Source organism: Geotrypetes seraphini, chromosome 6 (genome assembly GCF_902459505.1).
Source record: "Geotrypetes seraphini chromosome 6, aGeoSer1.1, whole genome shotgun sequence".
Taxonomy (NCBI): domain Eukaryota; kingdom Metazoa; phylum Chordata; class Amphibia; order Gymnophiona; family Dermophiidae; genus Geotrypetes; species Geotrypetes seraphini.
The window spans coordinates 212,653,430-212,675,800 of NC_047089.1; the positions used below are offsets into that span (position 1 = coordinate 212,653,430).

The following is a 22,371-nucleotide window of genomic DNA, read 5'->3' on the forward strand; positions in this document are numbered from 1 at the left end:
ACCCCATAGCCTCATTTTTGGATAAGCAATATGTTTCTTCAATAAGAGATATTAGAGTCTGAAGAGAGTCCAGCTTTCTCTATGTCCAAGATGGTTTTTGAAACGTTGCTATATAGGTCAACAGATATTCAAAGCCCCACTCTACCTTTGTATATGATCTGGACAAATCACCAGAGAGTTGGCAACGTGAAATGAAGTGCATTTCATTTTAACAAGCAGTAAAATAAAAACAAAACCAGAGAATAAAATGAAAACAAAAAAAAACACCTCCCCCCTCCCCAAACAAAAGCGCAGCTAGAATGAACATCCTGTCCCCTTCTATCTTCCAGGGCTGTAGCCAGAACTCCATTTCCATGCTCCATTGATGGAAAGTGGACTGGGGGGGGGGCACAATATTCTCATCTCCTTCTCCCCCCCTTCCACTTACAGCCATGGCTGCCCGCCACAATAAAATCTTACCTTTGTGTTAGAGTGCCAAGTCCCACCAACTGAAAATGTTTCCTGCCCGAGTTGCACCTGTGCTGAACAAGTAGCACTTAATTCAGCAGGTGTGCTTCGGTCACTAGTGCCAGCTCTCCCGTGCATACTCAGTTAGCCTCGAGCTTGCACAAGATAGCTGGCATTAGCGACCAATGTGCGCCTGAGGAATTAAATGCTTCTGCAGATACGACTCAGGCAGGAGACTGTCTTCAGCTGGCGGGGCTTTGCATCCCCTACCAGCCAAGAAAGCAGAGGGGGTCTGAACTGAAGGTGAAGGGGGCCTAGGCCCCCACATGAAGGCTATGCCACTACTTTCTCCTCCACCTTTATTCAACACCCTTAGAAAGCAACCATGTATTTCTTAGGCTTATTTTGCATACACACTAGTTGGGTGTGTTTGTTGAGACTAAAGCATTTTAAAACCTCGTCAAATTAATAATATAAGTTCAAAATTATGATAGGAAGGCTGAAGTGAAATCTAAGTGCATATGAAGAACAGCTCAGCTACTGTGTTTCCCCGAAAATAAGACCTATCCCAAAAATAAGCACTAGCATGATTTTTAAAGACGCTCCTAATATAAGCGGTACCCCAAAAATAAGCCCTAGTTAAGATCGACCCCCCCCAAATGTCCCCGACACTCCCCCGACTCCATCCCTGACAGTAATGCTGTCCGATTCGCTGAAAAAATCAGACTCGTCGATTCGGCGCCCCACCCCCACCCCGGTGAGACCTGACATACCTCCGCTCCATGGCCTCCTAAATCAACAGAGGTGGCAGCGCTCTGAATGGGCTGCTTCATGATGCAGCAGAGGGAAGGCCACAAAACAACTCGTTCAGAACGCTGCCACCGCTGCTGTTTTTGGAGGCCTACAAGGTATGGTATGTCAGTCTCACGGTGGGAGGGTCGGTGGGATTCCGTTGCACAAGAGGATTAGAGGGAGGAATAGAAAGATGCTGCACAAGGGGGATGGGTGAGAGCAGGGCAGGATTAATTCATCAAGGGCCCCTAGGCACACAGGTACACTCGGCCCCCTGCCCCGCCCCACCCCACTATGCGCCCAGGCAGAAACAGGAAGCTGCGTCAGAGGGAAGCTTTGGGCAAGCAGCACCACTTGCACAATTACAGTTTCCGTTGCCTTTCTTACCCATGTTGCTTGCTTGTCTTACTTTCCGTCGATGGGGGGGGGGCCGCGTTGCCGATCGATGCTGGAGGGGTCCATCGTCTTTTGGAAAAAACAATGTTGATGCCCTCCTTCATCGGGCACCCTTGACTATTTTGGGCCCTAGGCACGTGCCTACTTGGCCTATTGGTTAATCCTGCCCTGGGTGAGAGGGAAGGAAAGATGCCGAACTTGAGGGGGAGCAGGGGGGGGAGAAAGGAAAGAGGAAGAATTGGAGTGGAGGAGAGGAAGGGAGAGATGATTGTTATACATGAAAAAATAAATAAGACATCCCCTGAAAATAAGCCCTATGTGTTTTTTGGAGCAAAATATACGACCTGGTCTTATTTTCGGGGACACGGTATCTTGGTCAAGAGATGAAGACTACAGGTCTTTTCTGTTTTATTCTGCTTGTTAACATTGGCAGGGACATCAGTAGAGCATGGAAATGGGGGCAGGATATAGCTCTTTGACAGACAGGATATGCCTCCCCACTCCCAGAGAAGGAAACACCTGATTTGTTAGCTGGGAGTAAGAGTTTATGGACCCAGCCATGACCCAGTGCTGAGAGCTGACCAGCTAATGTCAGCAGGAAACAGAGCAGCAATCCCACAGCATAATCTAAAATTAAACACAGACACTAAATGTAAACAAGACATTTCTGGTCTCCTAATTTTTCTTCTGGTCCAGGGCGCACGTCTGTCAGAAATATTAATGTTCCTGCTTCATACAAATTGCTTTTACATCTCCTCAGTTTAGAATGGTCGCACAGTCATTTTGCTGTAACAAGGCACACTGCATCTAGAGTTCCTCCCCTCTCTAATACGAGTATCCATATTTTTCATTGTAATGGATTCTAGGCTGTGTCTTATTGAGAAGACAGCAGTATGTGCTGTATCATATGGGCTGGAAAGGATTGCACTGCTCTGATCTTAATAAGCCAGTGCTATACTACTAAAGCGGTGATTTGCTGGAAGAGGGTTTAGGGCTGCCTGAGAGACCCCTTTGTTAAACTCATGTATGAAAACAAAATGGCCCACTACATGGAGTCGAACTGCCAAATCCCGTTGATAGTGAAAGCAGTGAGAGCCCCTTGAATTTGGCAGAACATCTCTAACTTATGAACTGTGTAGCTGGTGAAATACCTCACTGTTTTACTACACAGTATTGTAGTAAAGGGGGGGAGGGGTGGATCGGCCTGGGCGCCGTCTTGGAGGGGGGGAGCCGCCACCTCTCGGTCCCCCATGGCATGCTCGCATCATCCCTTCTCCCTCCACCCAGCCTGGCTCCCTTCTAAAATCACTTCCTAGTTGCGGGGGTCAGGAAATGACATCAGAGGGAAAGGCAACCCTGGCGCGTGCAGCAGGCCGGAGAAGCTGTTCATGCTGGAGAAGATTTAAAGAGGTACTGGGGGAGGGGGTAAGGGAGGGCACGAGTGTGGCATGGGGGCAGGGAGGAAGGCACGGGGGACCCGGGTGCCTCCTACCCTCACTACATCACTGTTACTACACATACTGTATATAGGTGGCTTTGTTAGATCCCAATTGCAGGTTCTGAAAGATAGGTATTCACCGTAGCCACAATGATCAGAAGTTCTTCCTATAAAGAAAAACTATACTTGGGAATTGCCGGTGAAATGAGATATTATTGTAATGCACAAGTAGAATATCACAAAGAGGCTTATGATAGATATAACCTGGGCGACTTTCAGCTGGCACCTGGCAGCGTGCTGTCCACCTGACGCCGGCACTCAATCTGGATCTCAATTTTTGGCAAATGGCATCTTGAGGGAGCCAACATCGGTGCAAGCAGCAAGCAGATGCTTCTCGAGCCGGTGAACATTTAAAAGAGGTATGCAGGAGGGGGAGGGGGTGAAAAGTGCAACAGGCGCCGATGCCGCTTACTATGCCCCCACTTTCTACACTACTGGTCAGGAGTCTAGGTGGATTAGAATTTAGGCACAATGTTATAGAATCGAGCCACTTACGTGCCCAGACGCCATTAGTTGCATGGCAGCATTTACACCAGGCTTAAGTGCTCCTGCCCAAAGTTAAGCAAGAGATCCATGCTAAGCTAGTATTCTGCAAAGTGCAATTTGGGCAGAGTGCTCTTTGCAGAACACTGGTTTGGTGCAGATCTACACTAATTTCAGGCACCATTTACTGAATTTCCCCACATACGTGCACAGAGCTGTCTAGTTTATGCTGGGAGGTGAGAAGCTGATATGCATGGACAGGGAGAGGGACCTTGGGGTGATAGTGTCCAAAGATCTAAAGACAAAAAAACAGTGTGACAAGGCGGTGGCTGCTGCCAGAAGGATGCTGGGCTGTATAAAGAGAGGCGTAGCCAGTAGAAGGAAGAAGGTGTTGATGCCCCTGTACAGGTCATTGGTGAGGCCCCACTTGGAGTATTGTGTTCAGTTTTGGGGATCGTATCTGGTGAAGGACATAAGAAGACTTGAAGCGGTCCAGAGGAGGGCGATGAAAATGATAGAAGGCTTGCGCCAGAAGACGTATGAGGAGAGACTGGAAGCCCTGAATATGTATACCCTAGAGGAAAGGAGGGACAGGGGAGATATGATTCAGACGTTCAAATACTTGGAGGGTATTAACGTAGAACAAAATCTTTTCCAGAGAAAGGAAAATAGTAAAACCAGAGGATGTAATTTGAGGTTGAGGGGTGGTAGATTCATGAGCAATGTTAGGAAATTTTACTTTACGGAGAGGGTGGTGGATGCCTGGAATGCACTCCCGAGAGAGGTGGTGGAGAGGAAAACGGTGACGGAGTTCAAAGAAGCGTGGGATGAACACAGAGGATCTAGAATCAGAAAATAATATTAAATATTGAACTAAGGCCAGTACTGGGCAGACGTGCACAGTCTGTGTCTGTATATGGCCGTTTGGGGGAGGATGGGCTGAAGAGGGCTTCAATGGCTAGGAGGGTGTAGATGGGCTGGAATAGGTTTTAATGGAGATTTCAGCAGTTGGAACCCAAGCACAGTACCGGGTAGAGCTTGGGATTCTTGCCCAGAAATAGCTAAGAAGAAAAAATTTTAATTGAATCGGGTTGGGCAGACTGGATAGACCATTCGGGTCTTTATCTGCCGTCATCTACTATGTTACTATGAGCTTGGCCAGTCCTAGTTTTGAACTCACATTCCAAAGCAGTGTGGCTTTTTGTAAATTGCTGATCCTACCCATTGACATCAGTTCTGCAAGTCCCACAATGCATCAGGATGGGGATGATAGAAATTTAGGACTGACCCCCAAATCTCTCTCTTGGATCAAAATAACTCAACAGCCTGGAAAGGAAGGAGCCGACACAGATCAGGCTAGGTGTACCTGGTAATAAAGGTGCAGTCGTGGACTATGGTTTCCGCAAGGATAATCCCCATCTCCTCATCTTCTTCCACCAGGAGCCTGTTGTGGTACCACAAGATCTGGGTGCTGTTGTTTAGGTAGGTGGCTGTGCACTGGAAGGGCAGGCGATCACCCTGGAACACTACCTGTCGCAGGGAGGGGATCAGCTGATGAGTGTGCAGCTCTGGAGCACCTGCTAAAAATGGATCACACAAATATTCCATCAAGAGTGCCAGAGAGCAGCGGCCAAGAGATTTTTTTTTTTCTTCACGGCATGCTCCTGTTGTATATAACTACGTTACACGCCTGTCTATTTTCTCATGATGTAACTTAGCTGCATTCATATAGTCTCTCTTGTTGTAAACAGTTTTGAACTGAAAGGTATGACGGGATATAAATAAAGTTATCATTATTATTATTAAGGGAAACCTATGTAGTATCCAGTGAGGCCACTGTTGAAATACAGTCCCTAATTTTGAGGCAGAAAACCGCTCCACTGGGTGCAATGAGAGAGACGAGTAGCCTAGTGGTTAGAGCCTGAGGTTGCGGGTTCAAGCCCAGCACTGCTCTTTGTGACCCTGGGCAAGTCACCTCATCCTCCATTGCCTCAGGTACATTAAGTAGATTGTGAGCCCACAGAACAGATAGGGAAAAATGCTTAAGTACCTGAATATATTAACTGCTTAGATAGCCTCCATTGATAACAGTGGCGTAATAAGGTTTGGTGGGGGTGGTCTGCCTTGGGCGCCATCTAGGTAAACCACACCTATGCCGGCCTTTGGCATCCGTAGGCATGCCTAGATGTCTCTGTACATCCTTCACCCCATTGATTTTTGTTTTTAACGTTTGTTTTTAACGTTTTTAACTTTCAGTCCGTTAGACAGCAGTGGGACGCCTACCACTGCCTACAATTGAGATGCCGATTTTAGAATCAGGCCTTAAATGTATTCCACTTACATGCCCTTTCATTCAGAGTATGAACTATATAGTAGGTCAGAAGTCATTAATTTTTAAGCAGGGGCCATTTTGAATTCTAATGAAATGAATTTGACACGGGGACAAATTTTTCCCCGTCACCGCAGGAACTCAATTTCCCCCGTCTCCGCATGTTTTGTCATTGTCCCTGTCCCTGCCCCATTCCTGTAAGCTCTGCATTAACTGCACAAGCTTCAAACACTTTTGACAGAGCTTGTAGGAATGGGGCAGGGACAGGAAAATAACTTGCCGGGATGGGAAAACGAGTTCCCGTGCGGATGGGGAAAAATTTGTCTCTGTGTCATTCTCTAAACTGAAGGAGAGCCACCAAATATTTTCTCATGCAGGGACCCAATACAGCTGACTAGTATGGGTCAATGACTTCCATCCCCACTATCTCAGCTTCAAGCTTTGCTGGGGGGGGCGGTGTACCCTCAAGGTCATGAGAATTTCCAAATGCATTCTCTTTTATCTATTGAAAAATGCCTCATCCACTTTCCCCTTTCTAGCCAGAGGCAGAGTAACAGGAAATAAATAAATAAAACAGAAAGACAAAGGAGGCTACCCCAGAGGTTTCTAAGGGTCACCATTAGTCCCTGGGCTTTGCATTGAAGAACACTGCAATAGGTGATTTATAGGAGAAAGAGCTTATAACCACTCATTTTTTCCTCAGTTTACTGTCATTCTTATATTTTTATTTCCATACAGAGTTTTAGTTTTTAAATCCAATGCAAGAGCAGTTTGGGAGCCTAACCTTTCCCCCTTCCCTTCCTGCCTAGCTTCCCATAATATCATAATTAATTTCAAGGTTAATGAATGACTTACCACAGGTCAGTTGACTTTCCCTGACATTCCTTAGTGGCTTGTTGTGGAGAGTGCTTGGATACATACATTGCGTCTTCTCAGAGATCTGAACGGTCTGGTTTTCGGCCCAGGAGAGCACCCACATGATGTTACAATCGCACATCAGATATTCAGTAGCAAAGTCACTGCAAAGACAATTCCAGAGCCCTGAGTCAGGAGGAGGTGGTGGCAGAGAGGGGAGACATGATCAAAGCACTCTTCAGGAAACCCCACCAAACATCAGTATTTACAGCAGGACACCACAACCTTGTGGTGTGTAAACTAAATTCAGAATTTAGTTGGTCCTCTCCAAACCACAACATGTGGAACAATATTCCTTTTTTGAAGTCATCAAAGAGGATTTGTAACCCCACCTTGGGCATTGGAGTCACCTGAAACATCTCAAGATCACATTTTGCAGCTTAACAGAGGACTTTTTATCATGCTTCCACCATTATTGGATGCATGAGAATAAAAGTTAAGGCCTTTCATCCAAGGAGGGGCCGATAACTGCAAAAAGCGCAAACTTCTGTGAGTTTCCCTTTTCTGAACATCCTCTGTTGCTGGTCCATTACCAGTCCATTCCCAGCCCAGAAGCTTCAAAAAATTTCATACAGGAACAGTTCATTCAGAGCCTAAAGTGGGATCAGAGAGATGTCCTCAAGCAGGTTCTGGAGAACTCCCTAGTCTAGGCCTTGACCAATTTTTTTGAATTAAGGAGACAGCCCAAAAATGTAACAACCAGCAGTTGAGATCTATGAGTCCACTCCATTCTCCCCAGTCTCCACTGAAATGGAAGAACTGGGGAAGGGAGAGATCCCCTCCTAGGTCTAATGCAGTTCCTTTAGGGCAGTGCTTCCCAACCCTGTTTCTGGAGGACCATCAGCTAGTCGGGTTTTTGGGATAGCCCTAATGAATATGCATGAGAGAGATTTGCATATAATGGAGGTGACCGGCATGCAAATCTGCCCCTTGCATATACATTAAGGCTATTCTGAAAACCCGACTGGCTGGTGATCCTCCAGGACAGGGTTGGGGACCGCTGTTTTAGGACCTGATTTACCCTGAGGTTGTTTACTCATGCTGTATCTAAGGGAAAAGAAACCTGACTAAATCAGGTCTATAATGCACCAGTGCATAACCAGTAGCCCCTCTCCCCATCCGGTCTCAGCTCTCCCTCTACAGTCACTTCTTAGGCGCGGGACCAGGAAATGACGTCTGAAGGAGAGCTGATACTCGCGTCAGCAAAGAGCTAGAGGTACAGTGGGGGGTAAGTGAAGGCACACACATGGCAGAGGAAGGAGTGGGGAGGAGCAGGAGGGGGGCTGAGAGGAGGACAGGTGCCTGTACCCCCACCAAGACTGCGCCCGGGGTGGACTGCCCCTCCCTTACTACCACTGGCTCTACACACAGTCAGTGGTGTAAAGATAATAAAAATTCTTGTAATAAAATTATCCTGGATAGTACTGGAGGAGCAGAGAGTAATCACAGAAGCACTGGATGCAGGAGGGAAACAGGTGTGAAAAGCAGGAGGGAAGCACCAGGCCCATTTTTCAGCAGATCCTTATGAAATACTCACACAGCTTTAAGAGACACCAGTTCATCAAAGAGTCCTGGTTGGAGACTAGAGAAAATGTTCCCCGACACGTTCCTGTTAAAGAAGAGACAAAATAGACACTTGAAGCAGTCCAGAGCTGGGTCAGGTAAATTCTGAGAAGAAAAAGGGGAACTGAAATAGAGGATTAGCCAGGAAATGATTACCCCCGAGAGGATGCCAAAGTGAGAAATCTGAGCTTGAACTCAAGAGTATAAGCTCTCTGGGGAAGGAACGCTCTAATATGAATCATGTACCACAGTATTATCAATTTTTACTAGTCAGTGTGCTACACAGTAGACACTCCCCCCTTCTCCTCTTCGCTTCCTCAAGAAAGGCATTAAGGTTCCACAGCTGTCATCGATCAGACACAGCTCTGGAGCCATTTTCACAGGCATAAAGATCTATTATTGGTTTAGGAAATTTGTTAGTTAATTTTATTTAGATTATTTTATTTGCTTTATTTTTATTTTTAATTAGATTTATGTGAATTAATTATTACATAGTAACATAGTAGGTGAAGGCAGATAAAGACCCAAATGGTCCATCTAGTCTGTCCAACCTGATTCAATCTAAATATTTGTTGGTTTGGGATTGTTTTTTTTTTTCTTCTTCTCCTTAGCTATTTCTGGGCAAGAATCCAAAGCTCTGCCCGATAATGTTCTTAAGTTCCAACTACTGAAGTCTCCATCAAAGCTTACTATTTGGCTTTTAGTTTGTAAGTCAACCAGAAGGCTATGACCCTTGGTGCGGGATAGAAAATTTGAATAAACTTGGGTGTGCTATTTGGGAAAAAGGGTGCACTCTTCCTAAACAGAGTGCACTATTGACCAAGAGTGTGCATTCCATTCCCAAAAATCAGCCCATGTTTAATACAGGCTGGTGGTTTTATTTAGCAGATTCTCTTCTTGGACATCAGTGAAACTATGACCCAAGCCCTGAGTTAATTCCAAGGACCCAAAGTCTTTAACAAACTCCCAAGCAGCTTACGATGACTTACCACATACTTCCAATTCAGGAAGGCACTGAAAACACATCTGTTCTCCTCGCTGAACTGACTTGTTATAATGTAGTCATGTGTATGTGGTCTATACCTCTGTATAATTTCTAATATTATGTAAGCCGCAATGATTCCTAGTCGACATTTGCGGGATACAAGAATCAGAATGGTGTGGTAAATTTTGAAAGGTGGTCCGTGGTGCCACACCCATTGTATGGGTTTCCATGGTGAAAATAAGCCTCTTAAGAGGAGGGGTAGTCTACTGCAGGGTCTCTTGAAGTGAAAAGGCTCACAGTTCCTTCTCTGAATTTTATAATCAGTGATGTTGCACAGTGGCCACTCATGAAGCCAAGCAGCAAAGGGTGAGGGAGGAACCACTTCTCAGGGGGAACCTCTGTCCTCCCTGTTGCCCAAAGGCCTTCACAGTTTAAACCTAGCCCTGTAGTAACCCCCTGTACTATTTAGACTATTAAGGATAAAATTACCATAATGAACATGGCTCTGCTTTTATCTGATAAGAATTAACAAATCAGATCTTAAAGGCTTACTTATTTAGGAAAGCCTTTCCAGAGTACATAAGTACATAAGCATCACCAGTACTGGGAGAGACCAAATATCCATCAAGCCCAGTATCCAGTTTCCAATACTGGTCTAGCCAAGTCTTAAGTAAATGGCAAGATCCTAAAATAGTAAAACAGATTTTATGCTGATTATCCCAGGAACAATCCCAGTGGATTTTCCCAAGCCCATCTTAATAATGATTTATGAACTTTTCTTTTAGGAATTTGTCCAAACTTTTTTGTTTCTTTAATCCTGCTAAGCTAACTTCTGTAATGACATTCTCTGGCAATGAACTCCAGAGTGTAATTACATGTTGAGTGAAGAAATATTTTCTCCAATTTGTTTTAAATTTACTACTTAGTAGCTTCATTGTATGCCCCTTAGTCCTTGTATTTTTGGGAAGAATAAACAAGTGATCTATGTTTCCTGATGCGGCTGGGAAGACACAAAGGACATGGAAACAGTTCATGTTACTCAAACCTGGTATTGTGCAGTTAGGCATAATATTTTTCCTAAAATTTCCATGTAAATGTATAATTAAGTTTCGGTCCGCTAAATATGATTATTTTGATCCTACTAAGTTTCTGGCTGCTAAGCGGATTGAACAAGGGATAATGCTGGCGCTGTTTCTGGAATTTAAAACTCTCATAAGAGAACTACATGCAGACCATTCAAGTTTTCCTTTCTTATGTTGTTGGTTCTTATGAATTTAATTACCCCCTCCCCATTTTATTGTTTATTGAAAGCTGGGGAGTCAATTCAGAGCAGTTTACACGAGCTTCTATAATGGTGTTACAATATATGAGCTTCTGTAAAGGTGTTACAATACAAAATTAGTGTTTTCTGAGATGGTTTTCAATACAGACACATTTATACCATAATCAATCATCCTATGTATATATACATATAATACTAGTATCGTGTACTATGTTTATACTAAATCCTACTTATTTACCCACATAATACCTGTAGCGTATTCTGTGTTCATCTTAGATTTACATACATCCTGACAATTCTAGTTATCTACACTTTGTTTATCATATCCTCAGCAAATCTGGGTATCTCTACTGTGTTCACCCTATCGTGTTCCTAGTGGGGACTAGCCCACTATCTCCTCTATGTCGCGTTATTAGTTAAAGTAGTCTGTGAAGAGGATGGTCTTTATCCCTTTTTTGGCTGCTTGTTTGTTGATCATATTTTAGAGCAGTGGTCTCAAACCCTTTGCAGGGCTACATTTTCCGCTCACGCGGCGGCCCAACAGGTCCAGGACCTGTGCAGTAATCCTCTATTTATACCCTCCTATCCCCTTTTCCAGCAGGAAATTGTCCAATCCTTTCTTAAACCCCAGTACCCTACTCTGCCCTATTATGTCCTCTGGAAGCGCATTCCAGGTGTCCACCACACGTTGGGTAAAGAAGAACTTCCTAGCATTTGTTTTGAATCTGTCCCCTTTCAACTTTTCCGAATGCTCTCTTGTTCTTTTATTTTTTGAAAGTTTAAAGAATCCCTCTCCACTCTCTCTATGCCCTTCATGATCTTGTAAGTCTCTATCATATCCCCTCTAAGTCTCCTCTTCTCCAGGGAAAAGAGACCCAGTTTCTCCAATCTCTCAGCATATGAAAGGTTTTCCATCCCTTTTATCAGACGTGTCGCTCTCCTCTGAACTCTCTCGAGTAACGCCATGTCCTTCTTAAGGTACGGCGACCAATATTGGACGCAGTATTCCAGATGCAGGCGCACCATCGCCCGATACAGCGGCAGGATAACATCTTTCGTCCTGGTTGTAATACCCTTCTTGATTATACCTAGCATTCTATTTGCTCTCTTAGCGGCCGCTGCGCACTGTGCCGTCGGCTTCATTGTCATGTCCACCATTACCCCCAAGTCCCTTTCTTGGGTACTCTCATTTTATAACATCCCTCCCATTGTATAGTTGTACCTCAGGTTTCTGCTTCCCACATGCAATACTTTACATTTCTCAACGTTGAACTTCATCTGCCATCTCGTTGCCCATTCCCCTAGTTTGTTCAAGTCCCTTTGCAATTCTTCGCAGTCCTCTTTAGTCCGAGCTCCACTAAATAGTTTGGTGTCGTCCGCAAATTTTATTATCTCACACATCGTCCCTGTTTCTAGATCATTTATGAATATATTAAATAGCAGCGGCCCGAGCGCCGAGCCCTGCGGAACACCACTCGTGACCCTCCTCCAGTCCGAGTAGTGGCCCGTCACCCCTACCCTCTGTTTCCTACGCGCCAACCAGTTTTTGATCCATCTATGTACATCTCCATCCACCCCATGGTTCTTCAATTTCCGGAGTAAACGCTCATGAGGCACCTTGTCAAAGGCTTTTTGGAATCAAGGTATATGATGTCTATGGGGTCTCCTCTGTCCATCCGTTTGTTAATTCCTTCGAAGAAGTGTAATAAGTTAGTTAGGCACGATCTCCCCCTGCAGAAACCATGTTGGCTTGTTTTCAGAAGTTCGTTTCTTTCCAAATGTTCATCGATGTTTTCTTTTATCAGTGCTTCCGCCATTTTCCCCGGAACCGAGGTCAGACTCACCGGTCTGTAGTTTCCCGGTCACCTCTTGATCCCTTTTTAAAGATGGGCGTGACGTTGGCTATCTTCCAATCCTCTGGGATCACACCTGTTTTCAGGGATAAGTTGCAAATTTGCTGCAGTAGTTCCGCTATAAATCTTTCCTTAATTGCTTCTGATAATTTCAGCTATACACAGCTGAAAGCAGTGCAACATGCAAAAAGTGAAAAACTATCAAAGTATCAACTGCAAGAGGCAAGATTTCGGACCATTTCGGACTATTTTGAGGCCCTCAATATTATTAAGAATGATTCTTTATGGAAAACTTGAGCCTTAAGTGTCCAGCGGTCGCGTACGCAACCGCCTTCAGCTCTTACTTCCTTCAGCACTGGACACACGCACAAGCTTCACTGCCTCCAATGGTTACCTTACGTTCTGGAACGTTGCCCGCCTCACCACTGTAATCTCACGCAACTTCACAATCACGTACAAGTTTCAAGTTTATTTAAAATTTCTTATACTGCCTAATCAAGCCTTGCGTGAGGTTACAGCGACTGCCGGATACGTAAGGCACAAGTTTTCCATAATAAATCATTCTTTGTAATATTGAGGGCTTAAAAATAGTACCTGGCGGGCCACATGTGGCTCCCCAGGCCGTGAGTTTGAGACCACTGGTACTGTTAAATAGATTCTGGTGGATCCTTTTGATGACTTTGCTTACCCTGTTGCATCACTGTACATTGTTTTTGTATTTTAATTGTTAATGTTTTATCATTACATGCCTAGAATAGTAGATAAGTGTGGGCTACAAATTTTGAATCAATTACAGAAAACCAGAACTGTTTTTGTCTTTTCTTGGTTACCCTGTGTCCACCCCAGCTATGTCCAGTCAGAAAGTGTAGACAGTTCTGCGAGTCAGAGGTGGCAAGACCCCTCCCACAGTGCACTTATACAACAGTCTGAAAGGACTTATTGGAATCGGTAGGATGGGACATGATCAAGCCCCACCCTGAAAGCTCTCCATAGCTGAATCTGAGCTTTCCTTTTCTAGAGCAGTGAAAGATTCTCCCAGACATGCACACACAGGCCCCCCGGTCCTTACAGTTTAACGAGGCTGATGAGTCCACGGAAGACTGCTGAGGTCAGGCAGCCAATCCTGTTATTGGAAATGTCTCTGAAAGAAAATGAAAATATAAAAAATGAATAGCAGTGGGAAGCTAGCACAGTATAGTCTCAAGCTAACTGCAGACATAGGATGGTGTTTGCTACATCAAGTACTATGGGTGTTGATCCTGCAAGATGGAAGGTACAGCCTTTTTAGAGAGCTCTAAGGCTAATTCTGTGACCCTTGTGGGTTAGAAACAGCTAAAATTCTTTGAGAAATTCTCTGCCTCCCAAGCGGGAGAATCTGTGTGTATCTGTGTTGTCAAAATCCTGCCACCAGCTTTTATTACTAAGGGTACAGAGTGTTTCCTCAGGATTACAATGGAAAAAATTGCTTCCTGCCATTTCGATTAAGCTCCAAATCAGGGACAGAGCTATGAACTGAGAATATTCTCTTCATGGCCAGAACCTGAACAATATGGAGGGGAGGGAGGAGGGATTAATACTCTATCTGAATCTGTTGGGCAACCATTTTTAAAGCAGGAGGAATAAGCCCCCTGCTTTAAAATAAATACACTCAAAGAAATCCCATGACCAAGCAAATTACCGTATTATCTCGTGCATAATACGCGGCCTTGTATAATGCACACCCCGACTTTTTACAAATAACGTAATACAAAAACCTGTTTACCTATGTATAATGCACAGGTATAATTGTTGATGTCCCTGTAATGTAAATGCGGCACCGCATAAGCTATATATGTGCTGGAGCCATAAATATTCGGAACCAGTGTGGGTACCAAATTGCCAGAACTAATGCCACAAACAGAAGTATAAACAGTCTTTATACTTTATCTTTGCGCCATAGTCGAATGTTCGACTGAGCTACTCCAAATTCACGGTCAGCTTCACTATTACCGTTCTCTTCAGCGTAATAGAGAAGCTGGCCGTGAATTTGGAGTAGCTCAGTTGAACATTCGACTATGGCGCAAAGATAAAACCAAGCTTCAAGAAATGTTCCATTCAAAACAAGCGGATCGTGGGAAAAGTGCAGCCTACCCTGAACTAGAGTTGCCGTTAATTAAGTGGATAAGGGAACGTGGCTACAGGGTAGAGTTGTCGATATAACGGAGCTACGTCTAAAGGCCTTGAGTATGGCCCAAACCATGCCAAATATGAATACTTTCAAGGCATCTTAAGGATGGGGATGGAGATTCATGAAGCATGTCATAGAAACATAGAAATTGACGGCAGATAAGGGCCACGGCCCATCTAGTCTGCCCACCCTAATGTCCCTCCTCTACCTTCGCCCTGTGAATAGATCCCATGTGACGATCCCATTTGGCCTTAAAATCAGGCACGCTGCTGGCCTCGATCACATGCAGTGGAAGACTATTCCAGCGATCAACCAAACGTTACATTAATAGGTAATTCAACACCTCCTGACCGAGCCCAGTTATCACGGTGTGTATAATAAGCACCCAGAATTTGACATTTCTTTGGATGGAAAAAAGTGTGCATTATACACGAGATAATACGGTATGTCCTGGCTGCAGACCACCAGTAGAGGAGGGTAAAGGAGACCTCAAGTTCAGTGTATTGGGTTCAATGACACTCTACATGACCTGTAGGTAGAATCCCAACACTTACAGACGTTTCAATTCCCACAGTCCATAGAAAGCGCCTGGCTCAATGGTGCTGATCAAGTTATTCTTTAAATCTCTGGAGAGAGAAGGAGATTATGAAGCAGAAAAGTGATTTAAGTGCTTTCATCAGGTATAGAGATGTGTCCAGACACAGTGGTCCTTATTCTATAAATGGCACCCTAATTGCAAATGTCTAGCAACGCCTAACTAAAATCCGCACGCAATTAGTTTTTTAATTGCTTAAATGGCTTGGTAATTGACCACACCATTAGAAAACAGTTAGAAACATTTTTTTATTACTAATTACGGTTGCGCATAGACATCTGTGTGGTACGTAGTGACGTCTAAGTCGAGGTGCCCTCTGACACCTAATGACACCTATTTGATAATCATGCAGACCAACGCCTACAAGTTAAGCATGGTTAGGTGCCATTTATAGACTCAGGCCCAGTATGAAGGTCCACACTATACTACAGGAAAGACTTTAGTTTATAAGAGGGCGATTCATAAAGTAACAGCAAATTGAATATTTTGAGATATATAATTCAATTAGAGATACAAATTGAAGGGACACGTGTAGTTTTCCTTAGGCTGTGTTTGAAGCTGTAAATCCAGACACTGTTTGCCTTCTCTTGCTGAAATACTGCAAGGCCATTTTATGTTTGACAAGATGTGTTCTTATCTTGTTGTGAAGTGAATTCAATTGTTTTCATAGCTGTATTTGCAAGCAGCTTTAGATAAGCAAAAAGCCCTGCTGACCAAAGCACCCTTTAAACTTTGGTCTTTAGATAGAAAGATGCTTGTTATTTCTTTAAAATTTCATGTGACCTGTGTTCATATATGGTTTGTATTTACGTCACATGCTAACAACATTGATTCATGTAAAATGATATAAAAGAGTTGCAAAGCTGACAATAAACTGGACATGTTTGGGAGATAATTTCTTGTCTCTAAGATATGGTCCCCAGATGCATCTGTCTTGCAAATGACAGACAGAGAAAGAGTGTGGGGCAGTAATTGGGACCTAATCCTTTTCACAAATGATGCCATTTTTCTATATAACCACCCTCTTTTTCAACACACTTCTCACATCATTGCACCAACTTCTTTAACCATTGAAAAAAATGTTTTAGGTTGTGGCGTCAGCCAGGAACACTCCATTTCTTTGACCTCGTCATCGTTTCCAAATTTTTGTCATCCTCTCAAAACGTCCTTCAGAGGTCAAAACACGGGGAGGGGCAAAATCAAAAAAAGCGTCTAAGTCCCTAAACATTCAACCCAGAAGCAGGGAAAGTGTCCATAACCAAAACAAACGTCCCTGTTTTGATTATGGCCTTCCTCTGCCTAAACGCCCAATCTCCACTACGTCTAAAAGTACCCCCACAGCACGTCTACACTTTTTAGCCATAATGAAACAAAAAAATGCCTAAGCCACAAACGTCCAACAGAAGGGCTTTTAGGCGAAGGAGGAGCCAGTCCTTCGCCTAAAAGCTGGATTCTGTAACCGGTGTCTGTCAAAAACAACACCGGTTACAGAATCCCCCTCCCCACAACGATCCAGGCAGGAGGGTGCCCAAGCCCTCCTGCCATGTCAAACCACCAACCTCCCCCCCCCCCCGCGACACGATCGGGGCAAGAGGGAGCCGAAGCCCTCTTGCCCCGCGGCAGCCGTGACCCCCCCGACATGATTGGGGCAAGAGGGAGCCCAAGCCCTCCTGGCCCAGGCAAACTCCCTACCCCCCGACTCGATCGGGCCAGGAGGGAGCTCAAGCCCTCCTGGCCCAGGCGACCCCCCTATCCCCACCCCCCACTACATTGCGGGCAGGAAGGATCCCAGGCCCTCCTGCCCTCGACAACCCCCCTCCCCCAACGTCCGCCCCCCCCAGAACCCTCGATCGCCTCCCCCCAGCCAACCCATGACCCCCCGGCCGACCCCAATCAGAATAGGCCCAGGCGCCTTAGGCCTCACCAGTAGGCGGGGCTTTGGTTAGGCTGGGCCAATCCTGCTCCATTCTTCGGAGGGCTACCTGCCGGAAGAACTTGGCACCCTTCTGTCTGGCCAACCTAACAAAGGTACGGGGAAGGGGGGTGGGGGGGTCGTGGGGTCGGCCGGGGGGTCACGGGTTGGCTGGGGGGCCGATCGGGGGTTCTGGGGGGCGGACGTTGGGGGGAGGGGGGTTGTCGAGGGCAGGAGGGCCTGGGATCCCTCCTGCCCGTAATGTAGTGGGGGGTGGGGGGGTCGCCTGGGCCAGGAGGGCTTGGGCTCCCTCTTGGCCCGATCAAGTCGGGGGGGTAGGGAGTTCGCCTGGGCCAGGAGGGCTTGGGCTCCCTCAGGGCAAGAGGGCTTGGGCTCCCTCTTGCCCCGATGTTGTGTGTGGGGGGGGGAGTGATCCTTCGTGGCAGGAGAGATGCCTCACCTCCCCTACCGTGATGCCATCACTCCTCTACCGGAATTGCCGTGGGTCGCGGCAGTTCAGGTAGAGGAGTGATGGCATCGCAGTAGGGGAGATGAGGCATCTCTCCTGCCGCGATGGTTAGGTTGCCGAGCCACTGAACTAATGGCTCCAGCTGCCATCAGCTCAGCGGCCCCTTTTTTGGCACTTAGACCTGTTTTTATTTCGTCTAAGTGAAAAAGGTCTAAGTACCGACTAGGCAACCTTTAACTGTTTTGGTTATAGGTTTTGTATGCCTAGGTGTAGGTCGGCCCACCTCCCGCCCACTGTCCGCCCTTTCCCCTCCTCTAAACACACCTCTTTTCTCTCTGTGCATTTAGAGGCAGGGGAAAGGCCTAAGTTGGTTTTAGATACATCTAAAAACCAGCTTTGGTTATGGGTACTTGGACAATCAGGCATTTTGATCGTCCAAGTAGCCACTTAGGACACTTTTTTTATTATTACCCCATAGTAATCAGAAAGAGCAAGCCAAAAATATGGAGCCATCGCAGAGGACTATTGTCTAAAGGGGTTCTTCTCCTTCATAATAGCGCATGCCCTCACATTTGGAGATTGAGATGTCAGATCTTACAGCTGCATCCTCCATACAGCCCTGAAATAGCTCCCTTTGATTCTCCTGTGGTTGGACCCCTGAAGGACGCTTTGAGTAGATGAAGATTTGAAAGCAACGATGAGGTCAAAGAAGCGGTGCATTCCTGGCTGATGGCCAACCAAAAACATTTTTTTCCATAAAAAGTTGGTACAATGGTGTGAGAAGTGCATTGAAAAGGAGGGTGATTATGTAGAAAAATGACATATCATTTGTATCTCTAATTGAATTATATATCTCAAAATTTTCAATTTGCTGTTACTTTTTGAATCGTCCTCATAGATTCATTAATTTTATCGTACATGTGTTTGAAATCAGTTATACATTTATTTCTTTTATACAAACTTAAGAATGTAAATACCAATGAGCAGATAAAATGTGACCATAGGATCACTTTTATACACTTTTTGGACACTTATTTTGGTCTGAAGCATTCACAGTGCTCCTCAGGAGCCATCGCCACTTTGTACTAAGGGTTTTTGCTGGACCTTCCCTTCTAAGTACTGACCAAGAACAGGCCTGACAAGCTTGTAATATATAGTTAAAGAGACTTATGATCAAGAAACTGTTTTATTTTACTTTTGTGATTATGATAAACATACCAAGGGCCTCAAAATAGTACCTGGTGGGCTGCATGTGGCCCCTGGGCCGCAAGTTTGAAACCATTGATTTAGATTCTTCATTTCTTCACTGGCAGTGAGCAGCAACTCATACCTGCTGTTTGCACCAGCCCTCAGTCTTCCTTTTGATACAACTTCCTGTTCAAGGGACCAGTAAGTTGCATTAGAAGAAAGGCTCGAGAGCAGTGCAAGCAGCAGGTATGAATCACTAGTCACCACTAGTGATTCATGGAAGGATTTAAAAGGTATCGGAGGGGTTGGGGAGGGCAGTTTAAGAGACCCCTCCAATAGCACAAGGGGGAGAGGAAAAAGAAATACCGGCTAGGGGTGGAATTCTTGTGCCCACTCACTTTGGGCTTAGGCCCACCCAAAATTGGGTATCTGGCTACACCCCTGCCAATTGCAATTGCAATATTGTATTAGAATAAGTGGCAAGTGTAGAGAGTTAGGGCAGGCCAATATTTGTCAAGAATGTATATGCTACAGCATTTTATAATCTACAAGTGCACCCTGCACAAACTCCACCCTTGTGCACACCCAATGTTGTTTAAATTGTACACGCCCCCTTATAGAATCACCCCATAATGCAAAAGATATCATCAAAGCAGCTGGCGCTAGTACACTAGAGTTAGACTCCTCGTTACCTCCAAAAGTTCAGGTTTCAAAAAGACGCAGAGATAAGAACAAATACCCCAACCTCCCCCAGTTTGAAAACTTGGAAATACTACAGTCTCCAGGCTGGATTTTGTATACTGCCAGGAAAGTGAATATGCTTTCCCCAGTTGACAGCATCCATCATTATGGACTTATCAGCTTGACCACTTAGAAGGGGAGGGGAGAGTACTCTGCCCAGCCTTTGATTTATTACCTAAAGACAATATTACCTTAGCTCCCCGATCCAGTCCCTACAGACCTGCCAAAATAGGGAAGCAAGAGAGAACGCTACATTTAAATATAGAAATACAGAACTGAGAGTCCATTTCAACTTTTTTACGTTTCTATTCCTTTTATGCTAGAAATGTTCAAATCTTACAATTCCTCATTGGTTCAGAAGTTTCCCTGCTGAAAAAGAACCCCCATGCACTTCTAGATAGAGCAGTGTCTCTCAAACTGTGTGCCACGGCACAGTGGTGTGCCCTGAGGAGTTTCTGGGAGTGCCACGAGAGATTCCAAAATTATACTTTATTTTAAAAAATTCCCTTCATAAGTATACACTAAAATAGATGACATCATGTATGTTGCATATACAACAGTCTGTCAATATTATGAGTGTCTTTGTGCATAAGAATACAACCGCACAGACACGCATTATACTTTGATGTGATTGGGCCTTGAAAACTAACGGCAAGTAATTTTAGTTTTATTTTTTATGTAGTAGTTATCCTAACTTAAGCAACAAAGCAATTAAAACTTTGTTACCGTTTGGATCTTCTTAACTTTGCAAATTTGGATTTTCAGCTCTGAAAGAAATTACATTTTTTTATTAAAAAAGAGAATGACTGCAGATGGTGGACGATGAAATGCACGTTTGCTTGTCGACTATCGAGCCACTTTTTCAGTTAATTTGCAGTTAAAAACAAGCACATCCATTGCTTTGTATTTCATTTTTTATAAAATCAATAAAACTTTTTGAACTAAAAAAAAGAAATTCTATTCTATTCTACTTTAGTTTCACCGTTGTTGCAATTGCCCATACATAGCTTAAAGAACTTTAAATAAATAACTCTCAGATTAAATTTTTTGTTGGTTTTGCAATTTTATAATTTCAGTTATAATATGCCCCGATAAATATTTGCTCCATTTCGTGTGCCACAAATAAACATTTGCTTCATCTAGTGTGCCGGAGCTAAAAAAAAATGTTTGAGAGACACTGACAAGAAAAGGGTAAACAAGAACCAGAAGCTGCAAGTATCATAAACCAAGACTACACACAATGACTGGAAGCACTGGTCATGAGGGAATAACGAGTCTCTTCTCTCCAGCCTGTGAGAAGTATCATGTGTTGCAAAAGTAATATAAATGAACGGATTTTGGATTTAGTTCACACCTTTTTTTCAGTTGTAGCTCAAGGCGAGTTACATTCAGGTACAGTACATATAAACAGGATTAAATTACTGGCACACTGGTTCAAATGCCTCAAATAAAGAGACACAAAACATGCAGATCCTGCTTAACCTTTCCCTTTCACATCGGGACAGGAGACATACCATAAATACATACAGTACTAGAAGGGACTGGGATTCTGGCTCAAGAAAGCTTTTCATAGAAACGGGGTATGAAAGCACTTCTCAAGGAGCTATGAGAGATGTCAGAAAAGCAGTCTCGTAAACAAAGGGAATTAGAAAGAGTCAAGTCAAACATTCACTCATGCAACTGAAATAGTCAAATAAGTCTTCTACACATGGAAGGTCCAGATCACAATGGCCTGTCTCATGAATCAGGCCCAGTGCTGAAGAGAACATAAGGACAGCCTTACTGGATCAGACCAATGGTCCATGTAGCCCAGTATCCCGTCTTCACGGAGGCCAATCTAAGTCACAAGTACCTGGCAAAAACTCAAATAGTAGCAGCATTCCATGCCACTGATCCAGGGAAATCAGTGGCTTCTCCCATGTCTGTCTCAACAGCAGTTTATGGACTTTTCCTCCAGGAACTTGTCCAAACCTTTTAAAAAAAACAGCTACATTAACCGCTCTTACCATAACCTCTGGCAACATATTTCAGAGCTTAATTATTCTCTGAGTGAAAAAAAAATATTTCCTCCTATTGGTTTAAAAAATATTACTCTATAATTTCATCGCATATCCCCTAGCAGAGGGAGGAGTCTTTTATAGTGCATGTTGCGTATTCAAAATTCAGGGTTTAGCATATGCGGAGAAAACATTGGGTCCCTCAGCAGTAGACTCCATTAAGAAACCCCACGTTCTCACATAAATGCAACAGAAAGTGGAGGGCAGGTCTGTAGAAAGAATTGTGAGCCCACCGGGACAGATAGGGAAAATGCTTGAGTACCTGATTGTAAAACCGCTTAGATAACCTTGATAGGCGGTATATAAAAAAAATCCTAATAAATCCTAATAAACTTGAAATCCCAATGAAGAATACCTGTAGAAAATACACAATTGGGTGAGAGGAAGAATCTCTATAATTAATTTGCCACTATAGAAGTCCTTCTTTGCAAGCAGGGCAAACTGGCTATTTTTCCCTCCAGCTCACTACTATTTCTTCTAAAGGTAGAAAAATACCCCCCCCAAAAAAAAAAAAAAAAAAAAAAAAAGCAACATGAGATGCAAAATTTATAGCATTCCATGAAAGAGAAGAAATACAGGAACAACTGCATAAACAACTGCAGACAACTATCCCTCCTTGGAGAGTTACTGTATTTCAACCAGATCAACTTTCTCCAAAGATTTATGGCTGCGTGCTTTATCTTGTGGAAACGTTTCATT

The 22,371-nt window shown here is 44.3% G+C and overlaps 1 protein-coding gene across 1 annotated transcript in view; it reads right to left on the reverse strand.

The window, feature by feature from the left end:
• The window catches only part of ADGRA2 (adhesion G protein-coupled receptor A2), a 280,253-nt gene that overhangs the window by 52,699 nt on the left and 205,183 nt on the right, over nt 1-22,371 (reverse strand). Inside the window, exons 3-7 of the mRNA XM_033948774.1 lie at nt 15,265-15,336; nt 13,613-13,684; nt 8,398-8,469; nt 6,801-6,964; nt 4,983-5,196 (exon numbers count right to left, since the gene is read on the reverse strand). Coding sequence (XP_033804665.1) covers nt 4,983-5,196; nt 6,801-6,964; nt 8,398-8,469; nt 13,613-13,684; nt 15,265-15,336 — 594 coding nt within the window. The remainder of the gene's footprint in view (nt 1-4,982; nt 5,197-6,800; nt 6,965-8,397; nt 8,470-13,612; nt 13,685-15,264; nt 15,337-22,371) is intronic.